Genomic DNA, 25,784 nt, shown 5'->3' on the forward strand with positions numbered 1-25,784 from the left:
TGACATTGAGGCCTAGATACGGCTAGTCAATTCTTTAATACTCTTTGTGTCATCATCTGTGTTGAATCTTTGGGGCACTCATATAATTTGTAGTTTCTTGGGATTGTTGTCTGCAAAGCAGAAGAGACCAGCAATGGTCTGTCTTAGTGTTCAGGAGTACATGAATGAAAGTAGAGCGTTTTATACTGGAGCAGGTGTCAGTGTGGATTATAAACTCATGAGAACCATCCACTCACATTTTCTCAGTTCCAATTGCTATTAATTTGGACTGGCTGAGGTCTTCCTGCAATCTCTGTGCATAAAGCAGCAAGTCAGCCCAAAGTTCTGCCTGTCAGACATGGATGAGTTTGTTACCTGAACTCAGTTTCTAGTTTTTAATGTTGCTTTTGTCGTGTTTAAGTATCTCCAAATCTTTGTTGGAGCATTGTGATCAGGCAAGAGGTAACCAGAAAGGAAGTGGATCCACTGAGTGACCTGCCTTCTCCCGGGGAAGTAGGAATGTGACAACTATTCTTTTAAAGTTTAGATGTGTAATATTGAAAAAAATGCACCTCTTGCTTCTGCTAGGAGATCATGTTGTTAATGTACTTTTAACGCCTGTTTTCTTTATTAGGAATCGGATGTGGCTTATATCCCAACAAGTGGCCTTGGTGGTGAAAATCTAGTCACAAGGGGTCAGTCAAGTGATCTCACACAATGGTACAAAGGGAAGTGTTTGTTAGAGCAAATTGGTAAGTGCAACTTTCCTCATTTAAAAACTAATACATCTTAGTCTTGTGTGTGTTAAAACTTTTGTTTTGGGGAAGATGTGACACAAAGATATTGGAATGCAACATAATTAATTTTTCTAACTGAGAAGTTGCTGAGATAGTTACTAAATACAGTAATTCTAAAAGATCTTATCAATTTGTTTGCAGATTCCTTCAAACCACCACAGAGATCAGTGGATAAACCGTTTAGACTGTGTGTTGCTGATGTTTTTAAAGGTTGGTTGTTTTTATAATATTTTTACCATAATTTCACCGATATTTAACACAAGTGTTGAAAAATGCTGTCAAAATTAGACTTTAAGTTGGAACTTTATATGGATCAGTAGTTTTGGACCAGAATAGAAAGTTTTCAAGTACTATTCCGTGCTGAGTTTTAAATAGTGCCGCTGAAGGCAAAACACGCTGGAAAAGAAATTGAGAAGAATAATCTGCATGACCAGTTATTTGTGTATGTGATGAGTTCATGGTTCTGTGGGACAGAATGTGGGATTTTCCCAAACTGGTTCTGCTGGACTAAATCAGTATTTCTCAAAATTTTTATGAGTGTGGCTTTCCATCTTTTGCTCTTTTGCTTTCCAGTCCTAGGTTTTAAACAAGTTTGTCTTGTTCCTTTTATGTTCATTATTGTAGTTGTAAATAATGCTACATGCCATAATTTTTGTATAAAAATTTGGGTAGATGAGGTTGAAGAAGTACAACCAGCCAAGGATTTAAGGCACTGAGCTATTCCCTAGCATTAGCAGAGATACGAACAGCAAGAGCTATAACCAGGTCTTATTTTGATTGTCTGGAGAATATTGGCTGCCTTTAGCTTGTAAGATTTTCATGGTAAACTTGATTTTTTTTCCCATTTAGTCATTTACAATTGCAGGTAATTTAGAATAAATAAGGTTCTAGACACCTCCCATTTGAAACATTGTGTAGGTCCCTTGAGAAATTTTGCAAACGAAATGACAGCATGATTTGAAATGTTGTAAATATTTGTAATTGAATGTGATTATTGAAGTTCACATTTTAAGAAATTTTGCTTTATATTTAGGGTGTTTATAGAGGAAGTACAAAAAAATCAGACCAAAGTACTGATTGTAAGGGGAAATACCAGGTTTGTGCAATTTTCACATGGGCCTTTGAGAAAACACTAGATATTGTACATGCCCTTGGTTAGCTGATTTAACTGAAGCCATAATGGTAAATGTTGCTTGCATGGGAATTTTCCCTATTGTGATACCACTATTTTTTTCATCTATGCCACCAGATGAACTGTGGGAAAGTGTGTTAGGATTATTGATTGAGATATTTCAAAACACTATCACAGCTTTTCAGCTACAATAATCATTTTTGTGTTGAGCAAAGTTTCACAAAATGAGCAATTTTAACTAAATCTGTTTTGCTAAAATATGCAAAAAAAAAAAGACTTTGGAAGGGACTCAATTTACATATACAGGGTTTATCACTAAATGTGGCCTTTTAGGTGTTTTTTTAGGCTATTTTTTTCTTACCTTATGATCTCAAAACTTAATTAACTTAGATGCCACCAGAGGAAGTAGCTGCAGTTACAAGTACATGAAGCAACAGTTGTTCTCTGCTCTATTCCAGTGCCTGTGCATGCTCAGGAGGAGCTGTCCATGAAGTGTGTAAAAAGTGAGAGTGCTGACTCTTAAGTAGTTTGGAAAACCCCTTTCTCTGTTCAGGCTGCCCACATACATGATTCACCTGCCTCAGCCAGATTTTAGCTGTTGTTCTCCACAGCCCTCCTAATATTCATTCTCTCCAGCAAACTATCTCCTGATTTAAGAGCTCCCTGTAAATCCCTTTGCTGTTGCATTAGTCCCCACTTACCCTACTATATATAATTCTGTTTAGGTTATGACTGACCTGACCCTAAAAAAGCCTTGTCCACCAATCAAATCCTGAGGACAAAGAACATGTCCTGGCAGAACCCAAATACCATGATGCACAGAAAGTGGGCCATTTTTTATGCCCTGATTTTGTCCTCCACTGTCCATTTTCTACTTGCACTGATTTCAGGGGGACTAAAGGAACTTGGCACTTTTCAGGAAGCAATCAGCAGGGGAGTGGGTGAAGCTTCAAAAACCTCATTCGTTTACCAAGCCAGACCTGGGGATGATGTGAACAAAATATAAATGGTTCTTGGTTGTGCTTGGAAGTGGTTGAGAACCTGTTCATGTTCTGGTTCAGTTCTGGAATCAGTTCATGTTCCTGCTTGCTGCAAGTGCTTGCAAAGACAGCTTCAGGTTGTTTTGTGTACCATATTGAAGTGGTATCTGTTCTAGCCAGTATCTGCTTTGCCAGTTTTCTGTTTGACATTCGATGTCATCTGTTAATTGACTGTGTTCATCTCATTTGCTGGAATGAATAGAGGAAAATTAGCATGCAGGCATACTGGTAATATTTTTCCAGCTAGAAAGATGGAAGCATTCATTACCCGAAAGCATTCATCAGTGTCTGTGATGAATGCAAAGAGCAAGTTGGTAGAAAGTGACCTCAAGGTTTGAAATCAACTTGTTCTTTTGAATTCAGCTTTAAATTCAACTTTTAGTTTAATATGAGACACAAAATACTAAGATGTTTGCTTATATCACTGCATTCTGATATTCAGCAGAAGACTATTTGCTGCTTGTATGGATACTGAAAATGTCATTGTAGAATCAGCTCAGAGAGCTCTTTCTAAACACACCTGCACATGTATGCTAAGAAGATGAGACATTTGTTGAGGTGTATGTGTATAAAAGTTCATGTGTAGCATATCTGTGGAGAGTAACTGGCATATGATTCAAATGATGATCAGAGTGTTAGGACACTGAAGAAGAAAACTTTCCAGAGCTTTTATTCAGAAATATTTAAATTATCTCCAGTTATAATAATTTCTCATATTAAATAGGACTGAATCAATCTTTGACTTTTCCAGGAGTAAAAGTAATATCCAGACAGAGTGTGTAAGATTCTGACTCAACTAAACAGTAAATGGCATAGGAATTTGCACCTGTGTGCCTGAGACTTATTATGAGAAGTTTGTCATATGCCTTTTATCTGTAATTACAGTGAGAAAGTGCTGAATTAAATAATTGTGCTAGAAATTAAGGGGCTTGGTCTAATACTGAAAAAACTAAAAAGTATTTCTTCATGTACCTACATTTGTTTAAAGAAGGATCTTTCTTCCTTAGTTCTGAAAAATATAAGATCTAGAGGTTTTAAATTTAATGTTTCATTTTCATTATGATGTGCTGCTGGCTAACTTGCAAGTGCTGAACATCGTGCTGGGAGGGGAAAAAAAGTCTTCATTATATTAAAAACTTGTCTATGCATTGCTGAAGTCTAACTTGTGATATTGACTATATTATTAAGTTTTTTGAAATTGCTGCTGTGTTTATTACAGACCAAGGGTCAGGATTTTGTGTGACTGGTAAAATAGAAGCAGGCTATATTCAAGTTGGAGAGCGACTTCTGGCAATGCCTCCCAATGAAACTTGCACTGCAAAAGGTACAGTCTTCAGAAGCATGTTTACTTTCAGGTCAATACTGGGCTAGAAACAGTTACTGAAATGGTAACAGACTGTCAAACTGATACTAACTGTCAAACATAAATTGTGAAAGCATAAAACGAATTTCTTTAGATGTGACTGTGTCTGTATAAATAAGTCTGTGAAGAGTATGTGAAATCTTGCATGCTTTTTTTTTACCATATCAGATAATCCAAATGTTATAGCCTTGTGGCTTTTGACATTGCTTTATGAAAAGCCTGTAAAAGCATTTGAGTTCCAGCAATGTATATAAAGATATTCAGTACAGAAATCATTAGTAATCAGCTTTACTGTAGAGTGTTACTGCTGTTAGGAAGTGTGAGGATGTTGAACAACCTTTAAAAATTAATCTTACAAATTGGTTGTGAAAAAGCTTGAGAATTAAGTTGTCGCTCCTGTTTGATGTTGTAAGATTTGTCACTGATCCTTTCATAGTATCAAACTTTCAGGATATAGTCATCTTGAGCAACTAGAAAAGAGAAGAAAATTGGATTTAAATTTAAATCTCTTTGATTTTGGAAAAGAGGAATAGCTAGACATTAAATGCTTAGCTGTTTCCTGATTGAGCTTGCTGGCTTTGTACTGCAGAGTTGGTTTTGTTTCATATGCAAATAGATAAAATTATGATTTTCCTACATTGAGCAGTGAATAAAAAAAATGAATCCTTGAGATACGAATAGGTTTTTGTATCTAAGTATTTAGCCTGAATTCAGCAATACGCTGGTTTGGTTGTCTGCTCTGTTCCAAACCCAGCTTGTTCAGGGCTAATTTGGGAAGCTCTTCAGTCTGTCAACTTACACAGTTCTATGCACATTATTTGCATGCACAGGAATGATACAGTAATGTGGATGAATATGGGTATCAGACCACTGTAGTCACTCCTCTGTTTGGGGAGTGGAGGAAGTAGCATGGAAAATGATGTACTTTGAGTATCTCCAGCAACATGATTCTATGGTTTTTCTTTTGTACTGCTCCTCCTATGACTGAAATGCAAGTGAAGGTTGGGGATATTAGTTCATTAAACAGGTATTATTTATATTTAATGTAAGGAAGTAATAATTTAATTTGTCATACAGTATTTACTAAAGGCAGTGTGCACATTAGGATTCAAGTTTTTCGTTTCAAGAGCCTGAATTTCGTTCATTCTGTGATAATGACAGATACATGAAATACTTATCAATGCTGCTTAAAAAATGGTACTTAACACGCTTATAATTGAATCATGCTTTCTGGCATGTTTTTGGCAAGTGGTTTTGGGAACAAATCTGAAAGTCAAGAGGTACAATCTGCAGCAAAACAGAACTAGATCCTATAAATGTATTCAGTATTTCTAAAAAAACAGGGTTTTTCTTTCTCTCTTGCTATCTACCAGAAACCTCAGAATGTTCAATCAGAGCTAATACATCTTGTCCTCACCTACCAGCCAGGTTGTCTTGTAAAGAAATTAAAATACATAAACAGAATTAAATTCCTTGTAAAGGTGCTTTCTAATAGGCGCAATGTCACAAACGAAAGGCTTCAGTTACGCTTTTTTATGAAAGAGTCAGCAAACCCACTTAAGGTAAATGAAAGTTGACACAGTACCATTAAAGTATATGAAAGATGCGGTCTAGGGTGTGCGTGTGCCTCAAAGGATGGGTGGGGCAGATACAGAGATATTAGTACTAGGGCTTTTTCAGGATTGCGTCATCTGTGCTGGTGACAAGGGCCAGGTCCCCTCCTCTGGCTTAAATAAGGCCATGTTATGGTGCAGGGTGTGGTGAGAGAGAATAGTGAATCCTCACCAAGGGGAAAAAAAGCTTCCTCGGTCTTCTCAGTTAAAAAGCTTTTACTCTCAACCCATTCATACTGAAAATTGATGAGTAATGGTTGATGAAGCACAAATGGCCCAAACAGAGCTGTTTGTTTGTAGCTCAGAACCTAGGTACTTCACTGTGAAGTTCTGTTCTTACTCATTTCCAGGAATCACACTGCATGATGAACCAGTTGACTGGGCTGCAGCAGGAGATCACGTTAGTCTCACTTTGACCGGCATGGATATCATCAAAATCAAGTGAGCAAAACTGGGTTTCAGTCTAAGTAACGGTTTGTTTTTAATGAAAAGCCATATAACTATTACACTGGGCTATCAGCGGTTTACTTGAAGAATGATGTGGCTACCAGGATATTTAAAACCAAAGTGATGCATATCACCTGGCTTGCATGTGCAAACGTTGGAAACATCTGCTGCATGTGCAACGGCAGCCTCAGAAGAATACTGCCAGTTTCCATCCTTTGCCCTAGTGCTGACACCAGTAACATTCAAAGCCTTTTTCCTTTAGACTAGTCCTTGGATATTTTAATTGCCAAATAAATTAAACCCGTGTTATTAAACAAAACAGAAAATTTTTAAAGAGCTTACCAAATAATCAATCACTCTAATGGGATACATCCAAACAACTGCCATTTTTTAACTAATAGGTAAATCTGTACAAGTGGAATTGATGGAAACTGTTTATTCAACACATTTAGCTGCTTGTAAGATTTGTTTTCCTAAGTGTTTTGCTGAGGGGTGGTCTGATAGTGAGACACAGCAAATCTGTGTCTTTTCCAGTGAGTAGGTTTCATGCTAAGCATTAGCCTCAAGCTTTTAGGTGTCAGTTGTTCAGCTAGATAATTGGATCCATATTATGTTCAGCGTTTTTTACATTCCAGGTGGGCTTCAGAGAGCAAACTTTCAAGCTACTTTTTGAAAACCTCCTTGCATTGATAGTTTTTCAAATCTATGCTCTGATTTAGGGGAAAAGTACAAGTATTCTGTATTGTGATTTCATAGTGGGGTGGGATTCACAGTTGTGAAAGGGTGAGGGAAAAGTCTTGTTCTGTTTGTTGAATGAAGTCTTGAGTCAATTCGTTACCTTGATGTCATTGATCTTTTGGAGAGCTGTTAGATTTGTCAAGAAAAGTTACGAACTTTCAAGTCCTCTTGATATTGATGAAATTTGATATATATGTTTAAACGTGCTGGTTTTTTTCTTCCGTCAGGTTTTCCTGTGTGGGTTTAATTTTCCTTTCATTTTAGATGGCTAAAACTAGCCCTTGTGAAAAAGCTGTGTCTACTCTACTTACCAACTTGTAACAAGCAGCAGCTTTCTTGTGACTCTGGATAGAATTTTTTGGAAATGAGTGCTGCTGGGAGCTCAGGTTTTGACTCCTGATCATGATGTTCCCTTATCCAGAAAATATTTGAGCTACAGGCAGCAGTACTGCAATTCTGGGCACGCTGCAGGATTTTATGCTATTGACCTGAAACACTGAATCTCTGAATGAAAGTCTAATTCTTAAAAATATCTACGCACAGGAAGCAATGACATTTTCAGAAACTGATTAGAACTGGACGTAATTGTTCACTGAACTAGACAGAGCCCTTCATGCATACACACAAAATAAGGTAGACATTGTCTAGGAACTCATTTTGTTACAGGCTTTAATACAGTGTTCCTGGATATCCACCCCCTACTATCCCAGTTATATTAAAGTGGTGTTGATTTTCCTTTGCTTGTCTTAATCACTGCACTGGAAAGAGATGTTTATTTAACACTTGTATGTCAAGAAATACCTGTTTGCTTGATTTTTTTTTTTCTTTTGTTGTTTTTCTCTCTTGTAGTGTGGGCTGTGTGTTTTGTGATCCCAAGGAACCCATTAAAGTTTGCACTCGGTTCAGAGCTCGGGTTCTCATCTTCAATATTGAGATTCCAATCACTAAGGGATTTCCTGTAAGTCTCTGTGAAAACTGTGTCCATTGCAGGTTGCTCAGGGCTTTTCCTCTCCTGTTCGACGCCCTGAATACAAGACACATTCAGAATCCTGAAGTGGTTCTGTCTCTCCAGTGGAAACAGATTCTTCTGTAACATGAAGTGGATAGAAGGAGCTACTGTGGCTATTTATGCATATTCTTATTGGCTTTCAATTCATAGCTGAGCCATTTCAGAGAATGTGAGTTTCACCACAGCTAGTCTATCCTTTCAAAGCTCACATATTGTGAAGTATAATGATGCACTTAGGTGTAGGATACCTTTTAAAATAAATAAAATATCAGTTCATGCTACAGAGCTGCACTGAGGTGGCAAAAGCAAAACACTTAAGGATGAAAAATGTACTTATGATGAAATAAAACATGGCCTTTGTGTCATATCAGGAGTGATCACAAAGTTTAAGAACTAGGAGCTGTTATTGGATGTGAGGCAGACACTCCTGTGAGTGGTGTCTTATAAGCATTTGTTTAAAAAATTGATCTTAGAACAAGCTGATGTTGTCAAGTATTAACAGCTAGGACTGCTGATGATTGTAGGATGTTTAATAACTGCAAAAATATTTTCAGGTGCTTTTACACTATCAAACAGTAAGTGAACCTGCTACTATTACAAGACTGTTGAGTGTTCTGCACAAAAGCACTGGTGAAGTGACAAAGAAAAAACCTAAGTAAGTGTTTTGAATAGTTAATAATTACTCAAGAAATTGATTGACTTTTAATACACAGTATATCAAACACGTTCTACTATGAATCAATAGTGTGCTATAAGAATATGCTTTTATTGTTTTAGTTGGTTTCATGTTTCGATTTCAATGTGCTTTACAATGTGAAAAACCTCCTGCCCACTTGATAAATGTGGAGCACCTGAGAAGTACAATGACTTAGGCCTAAGGTCACTTGCAGAATTGGGAATGAATTGTAAATCAACAGCCCTGCACTTAAAGGATTTTTTTTTTAACAGTATGTCTTATTTTACTGTTATATCATGGCATCCTTGTATAGTTCTGGCAGAGGTTTACTGTTTAAAATACATTTGACTAGACAGTGGATCAGGGTAAAAAATTAGGGAGTCTTCCCATAGAACTACAGTAACATCCCTCCAGTTATTTAAAGCTGTATTTGGCTAGAAATGCTATTTGATACATACAACACTTTCAGAATAATCCTTTTCCAGAAATTGCGTGGCTGAAACTGTTGCAGACTTCTACAGAGCAGTGAATTGGATCTTTAGTTGTGGGGTTTGAAACAGGACTTTATTTCCACTTGACATGAAAAAACAGGTAGTAATGAGATAATTAGCTTCAAAGTAATTTGCTAAATGCTATGGTGAGTGCCCTTCTCTAGAAGTTTTTGAAGAAAACTTGGATTAAAATGTATACTCCAGGCAAATGAGTTTTCAGTCTCATGGCTTGGGTTATACTTGAAATCAAACTTGATAATTCTGCTGTGGGCCTATTGGGATGATTTTTTTTTCCATTTAGTCAGTGTTGTTTTCTTCATTTATCCATGCATATATTGCTAATAGAGTTTTCTGCTTTTTTACCTGCAGGTTCTTGGCTAAAGGACAGAATGCTCTAATAGAACTACAAACTCAAAGACCTGTTGCTCTAGAGTTGTACAAAGATTTTAAAGAGCTGGGGAGATTTATGTTACGCTACAGTGGCTCCACTATTGCTGCAGGAGTTGTTACAGAGGTATGGCATTTTTGTAATATGCTTTCTGTACTATAGAGCAGAATGTAGAATGTTATGGTTATGTTTTATAGCCTCTAACCTGAAGTGTTTTTTTCTGCCAAAAAAGACAGTGCTTCAGCAGGCAGCGAAAAAAATTTGTCACTGTTCTGTTTAATTTCTTTGGAGTAAAAATTACTCTATTTAGAATTTCTCTTCTTCCTCTTAAAGTTAAAAAATAACCCTTCCCTATTTTAGCGTACATCACTCTTTTTGAAACCTGCCTGTATAAATATCCTGGAAGTAGTTTGTAAATAGAAGTGTTAGCCATTTTTACTGTGTCTAGATTGGGTTAAATATCTTTTTCTGTTAAAATTAAAGACAGCTGTATATTTGATTCTTACTGATGCCTATAAACATTTCCCAATCATGTGTGAGAGAAAGCAAAACTCTGGGGTTAAATGTGTTTTGTCTTCTACTAAAAGTAAAAAATATGTATGTCCCTCGGTCCCTTTAAAAAAATCTTGCTATCATTTTTGGCTTAGAATTTACGTTGCAATTCTAGTCCTGAAGGAGTGCAGTTTAGTCAGATTAACCAAGTTCTGGTACTGAGAACTTAGGGCTGAGTCATTTAATGTCCAAACTTGGAATTAGAGCATGAACATTTCTGGTTTCTCCATGTAGGCATAGGAATGATGTACTAGGTCAGTCAGAGGCCATGTAGATCTATAATGCTCTTAACAATCTGTCTGGTCTTAAATAAGATCCAAAACTAGGATGGATTACACCATTTTTCATTAAATTTAAGTTGAGGTGAATGGGGTTCTATTTAGATCTGCAATGTTTAGATCTAGAGCCATGTTTGTAGAATTGCGACTAATTAACCTGTTTGATTTGTTCTTTGGGAATTGCTGTTTTGGGAATCTCGTTCCAGAGAATTTAAGCGGAAAAGGAATTAATTTTTCCTCAACTAACTATATAATACTGAAAAACGCTGTGATAATTTTACACTTAGTACTTAATTTTTCACCATAGTTTTTTTTCCATTTGCTTATATTTTTAGATTAAAGAATGACAGTGGTGACAGAATTTCCATCGTCCAAGCAAAACTCAGTTAGATATCCAAACCTCTGTTTTAAGAATTCAATGATTTCAGTTGAAGGAACAAGTGCAATTAACTGGGGAGCAGATGGTGATGACAAAAGTTAAATTGTGTGAGACATCTGGGGATCCCTTCATCCGTCTCTCCTGCTGCAGAAAACGATGCCAACTGACAAGGAACTGCAAGTGTTGCACTTCTTGATCTCAAGAATCTCATGTGTTTCTCCATGTGGAATTTAGCCCTTAGAGAAGTTGATGGAAAAATATTAGAGAATTGAATTAGAGAAAAAGATGATGAATTATCATGAAACAAACTCCTTACTTCCAGACATAAATTGTTTACATATTTTCTTTGATTGCTTTTTTGCTGCACATTAATTCAGTAAAGTAACTTTATTGGTCTAATATATTTTTAGGTTTGAGTTGAATGCATATTCAGGGAAAAAAAGAACTATTTACCTTGTTTTCAAGAGAATGGCATGTAGTATTATCATGGGATTGTTTTCCCTGTCCCAAAATTTATTTAAAAAAAAAAAGAAACTTTCTTTTGCTGTGTAGTGGAACCTGTGCCAACTTTGGCTAATTTTATTTTTTAAACTGTAAGAATAATAAATTTATCTGAGCATTTTTGTCTCCCTTATCTTTTGTTATTTAAACGCTCCTAAATTGTGTTAAATCATTCTTCACTTACCATAACTGAGAAGTTTCAGAGTAAACTTATGAGTTAAAATGCGAAACTGGCATCCAATTTGGCTTTCTGAAGAAATAATTTCAGTTTTTCTCATGTTAGTCTGTGCAGCCACTGCGCATACATGTCTCTTTCATCCAGACTTGGTGCTCTTTTGAACAAAGGCTGACAGTTTAATCTTGTGGTGTCTGCTAAAGCCAAATTGTGCTGACTGACGCCTGTAACTCCTTCCTGCTTTTCAGTAATAGGGCAGATGAAACCTCCCAACTGAAAAAATGGTCCTTCTGCCACCTCCAGCTCAGGGGAGACACACTTTACTACAACTTGGAAGGGTTTTTTCAGTAGGAATTTTGAGAAGACCTCAGGTATTTCAGGACATGTCTGTGAGTGCAAAGTGGAGACAATTCACCTTTGCCCAGTTAGTAGCAGGAGGCAGGAACTGAAGCATTCACTCCAGAGAGTCGGTCTCTGGGGTTAACTGAAGTAAAGCTGTGTCCAGAGTAGTGAAGAACGCAAAAATGCCATGGTTGTTATTTAGTTTACAGTCCTCTATGGTCTGTACCTACTCTTCCCGCATGCTTTTTTTTTGTAGATAACATTTTTTTGCACTTAGGTGCTTTAGCCCCAGTGTAGCAGCTACCTGCACTTGACCACATAGATAAATTGTATCTGTTGACTGCACAGATATTTGTAGTGGTATCAGCAATGCTGTATGTGGAAATGACTTTTCTTATAAATCTGAAATATCTGAAAACTGTTATTGCCAAAACTGAAGCTTATGAATTACCACTATTTGTTAAGTCTTTTTATAGATAAAAAAATGCACTTGAATATTTACCACTTTTGACCTGCCACTGTGAAGGTTTTGGTGCCCTTCTTGAATTCCAGACCTTTATACGGCCAAGCTCCTGCACTGAACATGTTCCACTTGAGCTTGCCTTCAAACTTTGAAATTGTTTAGGTTGCTCTTAAGTCAGGCCACAAGTACAGTCTTCAGTTTTAGGACTTGCATAAATTCCTTATGTTTATAGACAAGGAAGTGTGATACAGGGTGAACCTCTGATAACTCTTCTCACACATGGTTGCATTAAATTTTGAGGCTCAGTATTCTGCGATGCTAGAAAAGCTACTGTATACTTTCCCAGTTTGCAGCTTGGGAGAAGCAGAGGTATTACCTAATCCAGTTTCAGTGTGACTGCACTACCTTTCAACACAGATTTGAACTCTGCCCGGAGGTGCCACTTGATTGAAACATAAATGATCTGTTGTTGTGCAATAGAAGCATATTACTTTTCTTCAATCAAAATGCGATCACATGTTGATCCACGTGAAATTTGATGTCTTGGCAGTTGTCTAGGATGCAAAACCTTCCTGAACTGCTGACTGAGATATTCACGATGTCCTGGTGAGAACATACTGCTCTCTGGGTGTAGTGTTTTGAATATCTCTGGAGAGCAAGGAGTTGGCATGCAATCTTAAAGGAATTTGATAATCCTAAGCATTGTCTTGGAGAAAAATGTCTTTTACACAGTTACCAGGCAGTTAACAGGCAGTTTAGGTTCTTGGGCAGTTAATGGAAAATCTAATTGTAACAGGCTTCCCTATAGTAAGGTGGTTTCCACTGGAATATCTGTGGAAGGAAAAGCATGGAAAGCCAGTGTCTTTCTTTTTTTGGGGGAAAAAAGAAGATGAATTTCTGACAACATAGAGTGTACCAGGTAGGGTTGTGCTTCTCAAGTGTTTGAATTGAGGGGGTCACTCAGCTCTATGTATTGTTTGATGTTTGGGGATATTGGTGTGAAAAAGTTTCGTAGTGCTTAAAATCTTTTGGGTTGGCAAGTACATTGGTTTTGGAGATACAAGGAAAAGTGTTGATGATGACAAAACAGTAAACATGAGCTGCAGACATGCTGGTCTTAAGTGTGTTTTCTTGTGTCAGCTGACACTTGGAAGCAAATACCTGGCTAGGTGTTTGAGTGTTGAATTATTTTGTTTAGTTGTTGCAAAATGTCTTCAAACTGACTTTATAGGTAGAAATTCCCCTGTCAAACCATTATTTTTCTCTCTTTTTTCAGTACTTTATTTCCTACCGACAGAGAAAAGCTGTTTTCCAGCAACTATGCTGTTCTTGCCTCCTTGCTTCAACTCCTAGAAAAGAACCAAATGTCACAGAAATACTAATTTTCCCCCTTTCCTCCCTCCCATTGTTGTCATCAGGATTTATTCCTGCTTGTAGGCATGTGGTGCAGGGAAGACAGAGAGACGGGGAGGAGTTTGGACTCGTTGTGCAAATACATACAGACATACTAATCTAAATTGATGCCTTGTAGGAAAAAAAATCACAGATGAAGCAGGCAGCTAGCAATGGCTCACTCAAAGGCTCTCTTAGTGCTGGAAAACTTCATAGGTGGCAAATTTATTCCTTGTTCCTCCTACATAGACTCCTATAATCCGTCCACCGGGGATGTCTATTGCAAGGTGCCAGACAGTGGCAAAGAAGAGGTGAGTACTGTCCACATACAAAGTGAAAAACATGTAACAATAACCTTTGGAGTGAGAGAGCAGAAAAAGGATGATTTCAATGCTTAAACAAGTAAGTTCTTCATTATATTGTAGTATTGTGTAATCTGCTCGTGCGGCAGCAAATGCTGTCATTTTTTTACATTTTGCTATTAGAAAGTTATGGTCTGTATCCTAAGCTTGTGTGAATCAACAAAGTTTCAGTTGCTTACATGGAGCTCCTTCAGCTCACATGGGAGATGCCTTCTGCATAAATTAACAATAACACCCAGACTGGCTGTAAATATAAACAATCTGTAAGTGAGAAGAGGGTTTATTGATCTTTTCTGTAAATAAATTTAGAGGCACCATATGCAACTAAATATGTTCTCCCTAAGTGTCCTGCTGATTCGCAGTTTCCATTTAAAAAGATTTTTGGTTTGGTGTCTCTTCTCTGAAGATGGTAAAAAAAGCTTTCAGACCTCTCTGGTTTTGATATTAGCAGCTGGGTATTCAGTGGAGGTGTTGAAGTGGCTGTGATGAGTGCATTTCCTTACAACATACCCTGTCCTCTGCATCCATGGGGTTTCCTGGTCTTGTGCTCTCTACTGGGGTGAATGTTTCCTTGATCCTTGTACATATTCAGGTGTGGATGGGCAGTGACATTCTTCAGGGGAGCTGCAGTTGCACTGATGCTACTTTATAGGGCACCTACAAGTCTGTGTCCAAAATAGTATTTCAGACTTACTGAAGAGGGAAGTGACTGGGCATAGCACAGAGGGCTTGGAAAATATTGTCAAGTAGTGGACAACATTTTAAAAATGTTTTTTAAAAGAAACTACTACTGTGTGTAGCTGTTCCCTTTGCTTGCATTTCAGCCTTATTGACATCCTTTCTCTTTGCTTCTCTCAGCAGAAACCTTTGCACTCTAATTTCAAGTGGGTAAATATTTGTTAGATGCTGATGACCAAGGGTTAAAGAGTAACAGGTTGGGTTTGTTAGAATACATCTATGTAAGTTCATTCCAATCCTAATTATGCCTGAAAAGATTGTTCTTTGATGTGCAGGTGCAAATCTTCCTGTCCATTCATTTGCAAAGTCAAACCAGAGAGATGCGAGAATGCCAGAGGCTGCTGTCCACTCTAGAGATACATTTCAAACATACTAAGAGCAATGGCTTTTCTCTTTCAGCTGAGTCAGTGGTTATGTGTAGCAATGGGAGCCCAGTTTAAAGGCCTGTAAATCTGGTGTCCTGCCTTTAGACAACTATACAAGAAGGTTGCGCTCTGTTAAGCTGGTATCCATGGATGGAATATGCCGAAGAAAATGCAATCATGTACTGCTTGAGGTTATCTAGAGATACCAAAGTAATCATCTAGACCACAGTTCAACAGAGAAAGAACTTAGGATGGTTGTTTCTAGCAAAGGTTAATGTCCAGTTGGATATTTTCTTGGTTAATTTTAGTGGGAAGTTAGAAGGTGAAATGAGGGGAGACACAGTGTGTCTGTTGCTGATGCTGGAGTTTTAACACAAGATCAGCTGCAGTGGCCATTTCAGCCACTTTCTGCCAAAAACACTGAAATGAATTTTTTTCTAGGGTTTAGTTTGTTCCCCAGCTAGATGTCTTAAATTCTAAGTAGCAGAAGTGCAGCTGGCTGAATAGGTGCCCTGTATCTCCAAAACACAAGCTGATGGGGACTGATTAGTACTGGCAAATATCTACTTTAAAAACACTTCTCTGTAAAGAACCTTGCTCTTGTGCATCACTGCCTGCAAAAGCAAACATCGTGTCTTGAGGTCAGTTCAGTTGGGGGTATTTTGATAGCAACCTTTTACATGGTTCTGGGGTCTGGGCTGTGTGTTCTTTCTACATCTGTCTTGTGCAGAAGAGGAAAGCAGAAGGAAGTGTTTCAGACACAGGAGTTCATAGTTGAATTCTTATGCGTGTTTTCTTTGTGGCTTGACTTTCTTTGCTACTTTTTGCTAGTCAAACTAAGTAACTGTTTAACCTTTTTATGCTCTCTTACTTCTCTATAAATCTCCTTTTTTTCCCTCTTACTTCTTTTCAGATGAATCTACTGCCACTTAATTCCTTCCTTTGCTACTTTTCTGCCATCTGTGAGAAAGCAATATTTTTCCCTTCTTGTAAATCCACTGAAGGGTTAAAATTGCAGACAGTCTTGACTATCTCCTCTCCTGGCAGCACCTGGTGGAAAAGGCCACAGAGGAGAGGACAGATGAGCAGCAGCACCACAGGATGAGAGGGTGAAAGAACAAGTTAATCAGTGAAGGTGGGATGGTTTCACAGAGGGTGAACCTTTTCAGAGTAGCGTGGCATCTGCACCGGGCTCACTCAGGAAGCTGCAGTTCCCCTTTCCCAGGGCTGCTTTGGTCCTGCTTCAGCTGTTCAGTGGCTGACAGCCTGCTGCCATCAGTGCTTGAGCAGGAGGTTGTTGAACTACAGTTGAAAGAGAAGAGTCTGGGTTTCTGAGTTTGGCCAGTGATTCAAGTGACCCTCAGCATGTTGGTTTATTTCCCACCTTGCCCTCTGTACTGGTGTTGTTCTGGCTTTCAGACTCTGGGCCTTATTTTTACAGGGCCCAGGAAGGGGGAAGGAGAAGGGATAGATAGATAGATAGATAGATAGATAGATAGATAGATAGATAGATAGATTTTTTTTTCCCTACTTGAGCTTTTGTGCTCTCATTAGTAAAACATCTTAGGAGTGTCTGTAAATTATTTTGAGATAATTTTTATAACACCCATCGCAATCTGAGGCAACAAATCTGGGACTCAGTTTTGTGGAATTGGCGGAAAGGAGCCTTAGTGACTTCATGGGAACCAGCAACATGGCAACATTCAGAGAGGTCATAATGGTCTGATTAATATTACATTAGCATCCTCCTAGTTATTGATCTTGGCAGATTTCCAAAAGCTGAAGAAATTGTACAAGCAAAAACTTCAGGAAATCAGCTAAGACTGCTTTGACTGAAACCCCCACTATGATGCATGTATTAGACATTGGGAGTATTGCAAAAGTAATAGGAAATAGGACAGTTAATTAAAATATGGAAGGATATCCATGACCATCTTTAGTTAGTGTGAGTCTGGTAAACATGAAGAAGGAGCTACTTATAAATCAATGCAGGTAACTTCCATGTAAGAGTCCAGGGGAAATGACTGGTGGGAGAGAAAGCCTTCTGCTGAATTTTAATCCTTTGAAAGCTGGTCTGCTTCAGAAAAGTACTGATAATCTGCCACTGTTCAGAAATGTCAGGCTGACGGACCATGCAGCAGTCATGTACATCTCAAGCAAAATACTGATAAGACTGGTGAGCATCTGTATAAATGCTTATAATGATTCTTATCTGTAGGCTTTGTTAGGTGTCTGATGAAGAGAACAGACTAAACCGCAGAAGTTTAGAAGGGAACTTTTTTTCTGTGAGGGCATTAATGAGTTTTTAGCTGAGAGCAGATAAGGTAAAATTTTTCTGAGTGTCCTTTCTCTAAATATATTCTTAGTCCTTGCTTGAGCCAAATGGTGGGAAGGGCAGAGGAAGTCAGGGGCTAACAGGGCATCCAGTCCATTTCTTCCTGAGCCCCATCCTTTCATTGTTGCCTGGTGTGGCTGAAGTGTTGCAAGGGTTGTGCATGTTTAGGCAGAATCTGCATTTGCTCTGGGGAGATTATTTCTCTTTTCTCCATGAGAAAAAAACATTGTTTTTTGTTTTGGCCAGTGACACTTGCTGGTGCCAGTTGACTAGTCCAGCATTTCTTCGAGGCCTGGAGGGTGGCCTACAAGCTGCTGTAATTTGGAGAAAAGCAAGAATTCCAGTGGAAGTTTCTTTTTTAGATATTATTCTGTTTCAAAACCACTTCTTGAGTTATGGGATAGTGTCTTTCTTGAATTATGGGATAGTGTCTTGATGACAACGAGAAGCTTTAAGGAGATGTCATCTTCCCAGCAGTGTGATATGGATTATTAGTCTCTGAAATACGCATTAATCTGCTGAGTGTTTGATATTTTCTTAAGCCTTTCATTAGCATTCCCCATCCCTCTTTTGATCTTTTAGGTGGAAGCTGCTGTCAAAGCTGCCAAAGATGCCTTTCCAATTTGGTCCTCAAAAAGCCCGTTGGAAAGATCTCAGATCCTGAACAAATTGGCAGACCTGATTGAACAAGACCTGGAAGCATTTGCACAAGCAGAGTCAAAGGATCAGGGTAAAAATTGGAACTGTTGATCTCAAATACAGTCTGCCTTGCTGAATATTGAAATGGAGGGTTTGGATGAAATTTTTAGTGTGGTGTGAACTGTTGGAACAAATTGGAGTTGATGTGCATGAACTTTGAGGAGGTTTTGGATTTGGGATTCCTGGGGGATTCTTGCTTTTCAGAATTGCTGACTTTGACTTCAGTTTTCAGATATTTGGAATGCATTACTAGAGGGGAGCTGTTGTCAGTGACTCTGGTTGCAGTGTGCTGGGGATTACTTGGGCATGGGACAAAAGACATTTCCCAAAACACACACACAAATCAACTTTCAGAGAAGGCTATAAAGCACTGTTTCTGTCTGTGATGACAGCAGTGTGGTTTTTTTTGTTTCAGGAAAAACCATTACATTTGCCAGAACAGTGGACATCCCTCGGGCTGTGTACAACTTCCGATTCTTTGCCTCTTCCATCCTTCATCATGTCACAGAGTGCACTGAGATGCCAACCATGGGCTGTGTGCACTACACCTCGAGGGCACCTGTGGGAGTTGGTATGATGATCCTGATATGCTGAATAGCTTGGCAGGATGTCTGCCTCAGTAGGGGCTCAGCAGAGAAAAGACTTTTTTGAAAGCATTTATTGTCTCTGAGTCATATGCTAAACATGGGCTTGTCTGCTAAAGCATCAACAACTTCATGTAAAATCATTTTGCCACTTCATGGCAAAAAAAATGACTGCACACCTAAAAAGCTTAACCTGTAGCTCTCACCTTCAAAATTTGTTTTGTATTGTGTCTGTGTGGGAGAGCATTGCGGCTGTGATCAGTGAGGTGTACAGAGCACTGAGCTGCTGCTTCTGCAGGGAGAGTAGGATCCTCCTCTCCTTTGGGAAAGCAGCAGCAGTTTGCAGTGAGGCTGTGATAAACCACTAGAGCTGGGGAATCGCTGAACTTGGCCACTAGATGCTGCTGCTTCTTCAGAAATAAAGTGGTTGTGCTGAGCTGACGAGTAACAGTGTTGTAATGATTTCATTATTAGGTTATGTTGTGTATATATGATATAAATAACATATAACATTAAACATATATGAGTGCCACACATTTACACTTGAATTACTCAAAACATAAGGTCAGCAAACTTAGAGGACACTTTAAAAAGTTTTCTTGAGCAGTGGAGGACTACTTCTGGTAAAATTATTCTCATAAGGAAAAGTTCCTCACTGCATCTGCTCCATCAGAGAGAAAGAAATCCTGTGGCTCTTGTGAGGTGTCACACCTGACAATTACAGATTTTTTTTCATAATTTCCTGTAAATATGAAAATTGAAAATATTCCTAAAGGTAATTACTGAAAATAATTCTGGTCATTCAGAAATTTGTAGGAACAACAGCTTGTAGAGTGATAAATTTTGGCACTCGTAAGTTAGACTAAAATTTATCTGGAAAATATGTACTATATGCTATATGTAGTTTCTTTAATATTAAAATTGAAAAATAAGAAACAGCTTTAAAGAGCAGGAGAAAACAGGAATGATCTGAGCTGACACATTCAGCCTGGAGAAGAGAAAGCTCTTGGTAAACGTACAAGAGAGTTGAAGAGGGACTTTTTTACAAGGACGTGTACTGGTGGAACAAGGGTTGATGGCTTCAAACTGAAGGAGGGTAGGTTTAGATTAGACATTAGGAAGAAATTCTTTACTGTGAGAGTGGTGAGGCACTGAACAGGTTGCCCAGAGAAGTGGAAAATGCCCCAGCCCTGGGAGTGTTCAAGGCCAGGTTGGATGGGGCTTTGAACAACATGATCTAGTAGAAGGTGTCTTGCCTATGGCAGGGGATTGGAATCAGACGATCTTTAAAGACCCTCACAATCCAAACCATTCTATAATTACTTTCACTTGCTGTTTGCTAACACTTAAGTATTACCACAGATGAGTTATTGTAAGTGATTATTATGGCTAACCTTGCATTAATGTTAGTAGGAAACATTAAAAAACTTGCTGTGAATATAAGGTTCTGCCCTGAACAAAGAGCGAAACTTATTCAGACAATTCAGCTGATCACTTTTAGAATAATTTCTGTAGATTTTCTAAAAAGTTATCTCCATGTGAGAAATGCTGCAAATTTATTGTACATTTGTCTGTAAATAAAAGCTATGGCCAAATTTCCTTCATAGATCTGAATTGGTGTATAACTTCTTGAGATCAGAGAAATGAGTTTTGTATCCAGCAGAGTGACCTCCTGTCTTTGTGGTTTTGTTTTGTAGCTGGTTTAATCAGTCCTTGGAATTTGCCACTGTATTTGTTGACTTGGAAAATAGCTCCTGCCATTGCATGTGGAAATACTGTTGTTGCCAAGCCGAGTGAGATGACATCTGTGACAGCTTGGATGATGTGCAAACTCTTGGAGAAAGCAGGTGAGTCCTGTAGTGTGCTAAGGAGGGGCAATGGGGTGGAAATGCTTGTCTGTGCTCCACTTTTATTTGTCCTTGCAGAAATCAGAAGGTGCTCAAAGGCTTTGAGAAAGACTGTTTGCTGTAGCTGAATATTGCACTGGAGAACAAAAAGCTTTCCCTGTCCTCATACTATCCTATCTCCCCACCCCAGCTATTGCCCATTTTTTCCCACTATCTTCTGATTAAAAGTATTTGTGTGCATCCTTTGCCCCTCCTGCACTCCACTTAAGGATGCCCTTAGTCTGTGGCACCAGCAAAGGAACCAAGAGCACAAAAGAATGAGAATTAGCTCTTGGTAACTGTGTCACTGCTGTATTTGGTGCACTAGTGATTAAAACTGGGAGGACAATTGTTTCTTCCCAGAGTAACTGAACACCAGATCTCTGATGATGCATGTCAGAGAAGTTTGACTGATTAGTGCAATTGGTTTTACCATTTAGCCCATGATCCTCAGAGCTGTTTAACATCATGCATTCCAGCAGCTACTGAAGTTACGGGTCAGTATTTGTCCCACTAGAGCTGCTGGTAACTTTCTAACTTCAGAGACAAACCACAGTGAAGTGAAACCCTCTGAGCCACGGAAAGAGTACAATGACTGTGTGCTTTTGTTTCCGCCAGGGGTGCCTCCTGGGGTGGTGAACATAGTGTTTGGAACGGGTGCCAAGGCAGGAGAGGCCCTGGTGTGCCACCCCGACGTGCCTCTGATCTCCTTCACGGGAAGCACGCTGACAGCCCAGCGGATCACGGAGAAAAGTGCTCCACACTGCAAGCGGCTCTCGCTGGAGCTGGGAGGCAAAAACCCTGCCATCATCTTCGATGATGCTGACTTGAGCCAGTGCATCCCCAACACTGTGAGGTCCAGCTTTGCCAACCAGGTGCTTCCCCACTCTATAACACATAAATCTTGTTGGCAGAAGGAGGGGTGCATGTCTGAGAGCTGGTGTGTGTGTGGGCACCTTCCTTTGGATCTGAATCCCAAATTGTCAAGGTCTGATTCTTAAGTTGTTTCAAGACTCTGTTGTGAGAAAATCCTAAGTAGAAAAACACGAAAACTTCATTGTTCCACAAGGAGGGAAACAAAGTAATAAAAAGCTCTTCCTGCTCTCTGTCAGAAGATAACAAGGTGGTGTTACTCCTGTCAAAGTAGATACATGTCTTATTTCTCTAGGAAACAGCTGCTGTAAGTCCCACTGTGCAAATAAGTGGGAAGCTTGTTGGTTTGCTAGAATTAAATTAGGGGACTTCCCACAAAATTTTACTAACATTGTTGTTCCCTCATCACCACCCTCAGGAGGGAGCACCAAAGCCAGGAAACTGTATCTGGGCAAATGTTCAGAAAAATAGCTTGATATCAGAGAGATTATCAGGAAATGATTAGACAGATCATTCAGAGTTGGAAATTATATTTCCTGTAAAAAATGTCAGCAAAGAAAACATATAATCAATGAAAAATCAAGTTTATTTATAGTAGTGACTGCAAGATCCTGATGCTATTTTGCCTCTTCCTTCTCTTTTCCTTTTTTATCTAGGAAAAAAACCCCACTTTGCAGTGCTGGTTAATGTAGCTTGCATTCCTCAGGTTGCAGGGACACAAGTGCTCTGGGATGTAATTCCTTGTTCGTGTCAATAGTGCAATGTGATATGAACCAATATTGTTAATTTCTTGTTTGTTTCTTTCTTTTTGGTAGGGTGAGATTTGTCTCTGCACCTCTAGGATCTTTGTTCAGAGGGGAATATACAATGAGTTTTTGAAGAGGTTTGTGGCAGAAGCCAAGAAGTGGAAGACTGGGAATCCCTCAGATCCTACAGTCAACGTGGGAGCACTAATAAGTAAAGAACATCTAGAAAAGGTGATGTTACATGGAGTTTATGTGATTTCATCTCATCTTTTAGAGGGCTACAAAAGGTAATTTCAGGAGTATGTGGAAAGGATTGTGTCCTCTCCAAGATTAGCTCTGAGGGTGATAACTCAAGGCCATTATAAGGTATCTTTTTAATGAAGTTTCTGTTGCCTGTGGCCTTGGATCACATAATTATTCTGACAAAATCAAAGTCCCTGAGTGAAAGAATCTAAAATGACAAAAGAGAATTTCCTCTGGTTTGAATGAAAAAATTCTAATGGTTTCTAAGTCCTGAATTTATACTCACCAACCTTAGAACTCAGCAACATTTTCATGGATTTTAATAGAGTGTTTGCTAGGATCACTAATTTGCCTATTAAGTTAGTTGACAAGGTAAAAGTCTTATTTTTATATCATTCTGGGAAATTCTGTGTTGTACAAAACACGGTTTCCTAGAACTGCTTGCAGTAATTTGGAATGGTCTGTGTGGAGAGCAGCTGAAATGGTGCACAGTTAGACACAATCTGCTCCAGTGGCTTGAGCAAAATGAATGTTGCAGTGTCAGGGTTCAGGGAGAGCAGATGCTCATATCTCAGACCTCTCTTATGGAAGAAGTAGACCAAAAAAACATGGAGTGAGGAAAGCCAGACCTTTGATATGCTTCCTGATGCCTCAGCAGGTTCTCCAGGTTCTCCTGTTCTGAAGTAGAGTGGTAGAAACACCCACTTCCTGAGGGCCTTAGTCTGTAGCACCACAGAAAATTTCCAAGTTTAACCTGCCAAGGTGGCTAAAAGAGGAAAAATATAAAGAAGTCCTGTGGTATCTCTGTGTTTTTTCTATAAGGAGAGAAACCAGGCAATGACTGCAGAACTGCAGAATCAGATCCAGCAGCCTGTGTGTGTTCAAGGTAGTAAGCATGTGGTAGCAGCAGCCATGGAAACATCTTTAATAATTTATTGATGAGATTTTCTGTAGCATTCATGGCTTCATCATCCCAGTAGTATGTAAACATTTAAAACGCTTGCCTGTGAGGCAGGGAAATACTACTGATCCCTTGGAGTAAATGAGTGAACCATGGCATGGGATTCATGGCAAACTGCTCAGGCTCCTGGAAGAAGGGAAGGAGGCTCTGTGACCACTTGTGTTTTCACCAAGGGCCCTAGCTTTTGACAGTCCTTAGTGGGAAGGGCCAGCAGCGTTGCCTACTAGGCTAGTATGTGTTAGGAAAGAGAAAACAATTGTTTCTTCCAGCAATAAATGCACAGCTTTGCATACAAACGTTACAACAAAAGCTAGGGAATGCTGCCCTCTGTTGTAAGAAGGCTGCATGTTCCAGTTGGCGATATTCAGGGGCTCCTGCTGATGTGGGAACCCTTGGGATTTGGTGTCCTTTAGCAATGATGTTTTTCTGCTGCTTCCCCAGGTAAGGAACTATGTGAAGAAAGCCCAGGCTGAAGGAGCCAGAGTCCTCTGTGGAGAGGGAGTGGATCCTTTGGCTCTCCCACCTGGCAACCAGAAAGGCTATTTCATGTTGCCCACAGTTATTACTGAAGTCAAAGATGAATCTTGTTGCATGCAAGAAGAGATCTTTGGTCCTGTGACATGTGTGGTAGCATTTGATACAGAAGAAGAGGTGATCAGAAGAGCCAATGGTGTGAAATATGGGCTGGCAGCCACGGTGTGGTCTGGCAATGTGGGACGTGTTCACAGGGTGGCACACAGGCTGCAGTCGGGATTGGTGTGGACCAACTGCTGGCTTGTGAGAGACCTGAACCTGCCATTTGGTGGGATGAAAGCCTCAGGCATAGGAAGGGAGGGAGCAAAGGATTCCTACGAGTTCTTCACTGAGGTCAAAACCATCACAATAAAGCACTGACATATGTCAACAGAAGTATTTTAGAGTGAAATAAACTACAGCAATTTTAGTTACCAAAAATGGCTCTTTAGAACACAGGCTGCTATTGTGGCCATTTTTTTCTGGAACTTTGATCAAGTAGTATTAATGACAGCTGAAAACAGTCATCCTAAATGCTAAAGTTAAAGGCAGCTTTCCATGTTGGTTGAGAAGATCAGTGTGGACTCCGCAATCAACTCATACTGAGCCAAATGACTTGCCTATCTTAGAGATCCTAAAGCTTTTTGAGTATTTCTGTCTCAAAAATCTGTCCCTCTAAGGCATATTGGAAAAAAAGTAATATATGATGGTAACTCTGGCTGGTAAATTACCTTGAGGGACAAAGTGGCAAGCACGTGGTGAGGCTGATATTGTAAAGGGCAATCAGCCCATTTGCACTCTAAACAGTATGGTCCAGGTATTCATCCATACTGCAGTTCACTGATGTCAGACAAGGACTGATACTCACCTCACTGAGAGCTTGAGGAATTACCTTTAACCTACTAAGTGGTTTTAAACCATGGGGTCATGACATTCTCATGATATTCACAGAGACAAAAAATGTTTTAATTGTAACCTTCTTTATGGTATGCAGCTGAATCATCCTAATACCTCTTCTCTGCCTATTTTGAAATTAAAGCCTTTTGTCACTTCTAGACCTCAGTGATGGTGTTTTTTGCATCCCTGCACAAAAATATGGCTGCGTCACAGACAGCAATCACTTGTCATTAATAAAACCTAGAATTTACTCCTAAAACTAACTGTTGGAAATGCTTGTCCCCAAAATGTAAAACCACTTCCATCTCTTCCTCATTTGTTTGCAGAGATTTTTTTTTAATTGGGTATCTCACAAAGTAGTTTGCTTTCATCTAAAAGAGAAATAAGAGTTGGATACACCTTGACATCTCTGGATCCCACCTGGTTGCAGGGCAGACCTACCAGCCAGGCTGGGACTGTGGGCATCTGATGGATTTGGTACAAGAACCCCCAACTGAAGGCAAGTTAAGGAAATACATAAAACAATAGGCTTAGTGAGTTGATGTATTCTGAAGAAGCGTAAACATTTTATTTAAAACTGCCTAGGTCTGTTCATGACCATGTGGTGGCAGCAGAACACCTGCCTTGGTGTTTATAATCCCCAGTCACTCAGATGGCAGGTCAATAAAGAGCCATATCATGTTTCATCCTGCCAATTCTTTTTTCTATTTACACATCCTGTTTGGAAGAGCAAAAGAACCCAAAAGCTGTGAAACACTTCAGTGGTTGGAGGGCAAGGGGGGAATGGGGGGGGGGAATTTTCAGCAACAGCAGATGGGATATTGCAC

At 39.2% G+C, this 25,784-nt stretch overlaps 2 protein-coding genes across 3 annotated transcripts in view; both read left to right on the forward strand.

The window, feature by feature from the left end:
• Positions 1 to 11,501, forward strand: part of HBS1L (HBS1 like translational GTPase) — a 61,088-nt gene extending 49,587 nt beyond the window's left edge. Inside the window, exons 12-19 of the mRNA XM_085056701.1 lie at positions 614 to 731; positions 918 to 986; positions 4,168 to 4,272; positions 6,275 to 6,365; positions 7,959 to 8,067; positions 8,673 to 8,773; positions 9,655 to 9,799; positions 10,839 to 11,501. Of these exons, the coding sequence (XP_084912827.1) occupies positions 614 to 731; positions 918 to 986; positions 4,168 to 4,272; positions 6,275 to 6,365; positions 7,959 to 8,067; positions 8,673 to 8,773; positions 9,655 to 9,799; positions 10,839 to 10,850 (750 nt within the window). The 3' untranslated portion in view covers positions 10,851 to 11,501. The remainder of the gene's footprint in view (positions 1 to 613; positions 732 to 917; positions 987 to 4,167; positions 4,273 to 6,274; positions 6,366 to 7,958; positions 8,068 to 8,672; positions 8,774 to 9,654; positions 9,800 to 10,838) is intronic.
• Positions 11,502 to 11,645: 144 nt separating this feature from the next.
• ALDH8A1 (aldehyde dehydrogenase 8 family member A1) lies at positions 11,646 to 25,115 on the forward strand. Of its 2 annotated transcripts, none has more exons than XM_085055891.1 (8): positions 11,646 to 13,287; positions 13,895 to 14,066; positions 18,138 to 18,285; positions 18,670 to 18,825; positions 20,536 to 20,685; positions 21,343 to 21,599; positions 22,413 to 22,574; positions 23,989 to 25,115. In XM_085055891.1, the coding sequence occupies exons 2-8, from the start codon at positions 13,929 to 13,931 to the stop codon at positions 24,439 to 24,441; spliced, it is 1,464 nt and encodes a 487-aa protein (XP_084912017.1). In that variant the 5' UTR covers positions 11,646 to 13,287; positions 13,895 to 13,928; the 3' UTR covers positions 24,442 to 25,115. The 2 variants fall into 2 exon arrangements, with proteins under 2 accessions (XP_084912017.1, XP_084912018.1); XM_085055892.1 differs by having other exon boundaries at positions 11,646 to 12,969.
• Positions 25,116 to 25,784: the final 669 nt, after the last annotated feature.

This window comes from Lichenostomus cassidix, chromosome 3 (assembly GCF_008360975.1).
Source record: "Lichenostomus cassidix isolate B80296 chromosome 3, HeHo_3.0, whole genome shotgun sequence".
In the NCBI taxonomy this organism is placed as follows: Eukaryota; Metazoa; Chordata; class Aves; order Passeriformes; family Meliphagidae; genus Lichenostomus; species Lichenostomus cassidix.

What these genes read in the sequence shown, in the direction of transcription:
- ALDH8A1 (XM_085055891.1), top strand. Translation starts at nt 13,929, where the DNA reads ATGGCTCACTCAAAGGCTCTCTTAGTGCTGGAAAACTTCATAGGTGGC. An exon ending in CAAACTCTTGGAGAAAGCAG is followed by an intron (nt 20,686 to 21,342) that starts GTGAGTCCTGTA and finishes TGTTTCCGCCAG; the next exon opens with GGGTGCCTCCTGGGGTGGTG. An exon ending in GGTCCAGCTTTGCCAACCAG is followed by an intron (nt 21,600 to 22,412) that starts GTGCTTCCCCAC and finishes TCTTTTTGGTAG; the next exon opens with GGTGAGATTTGTCTCTGCAC.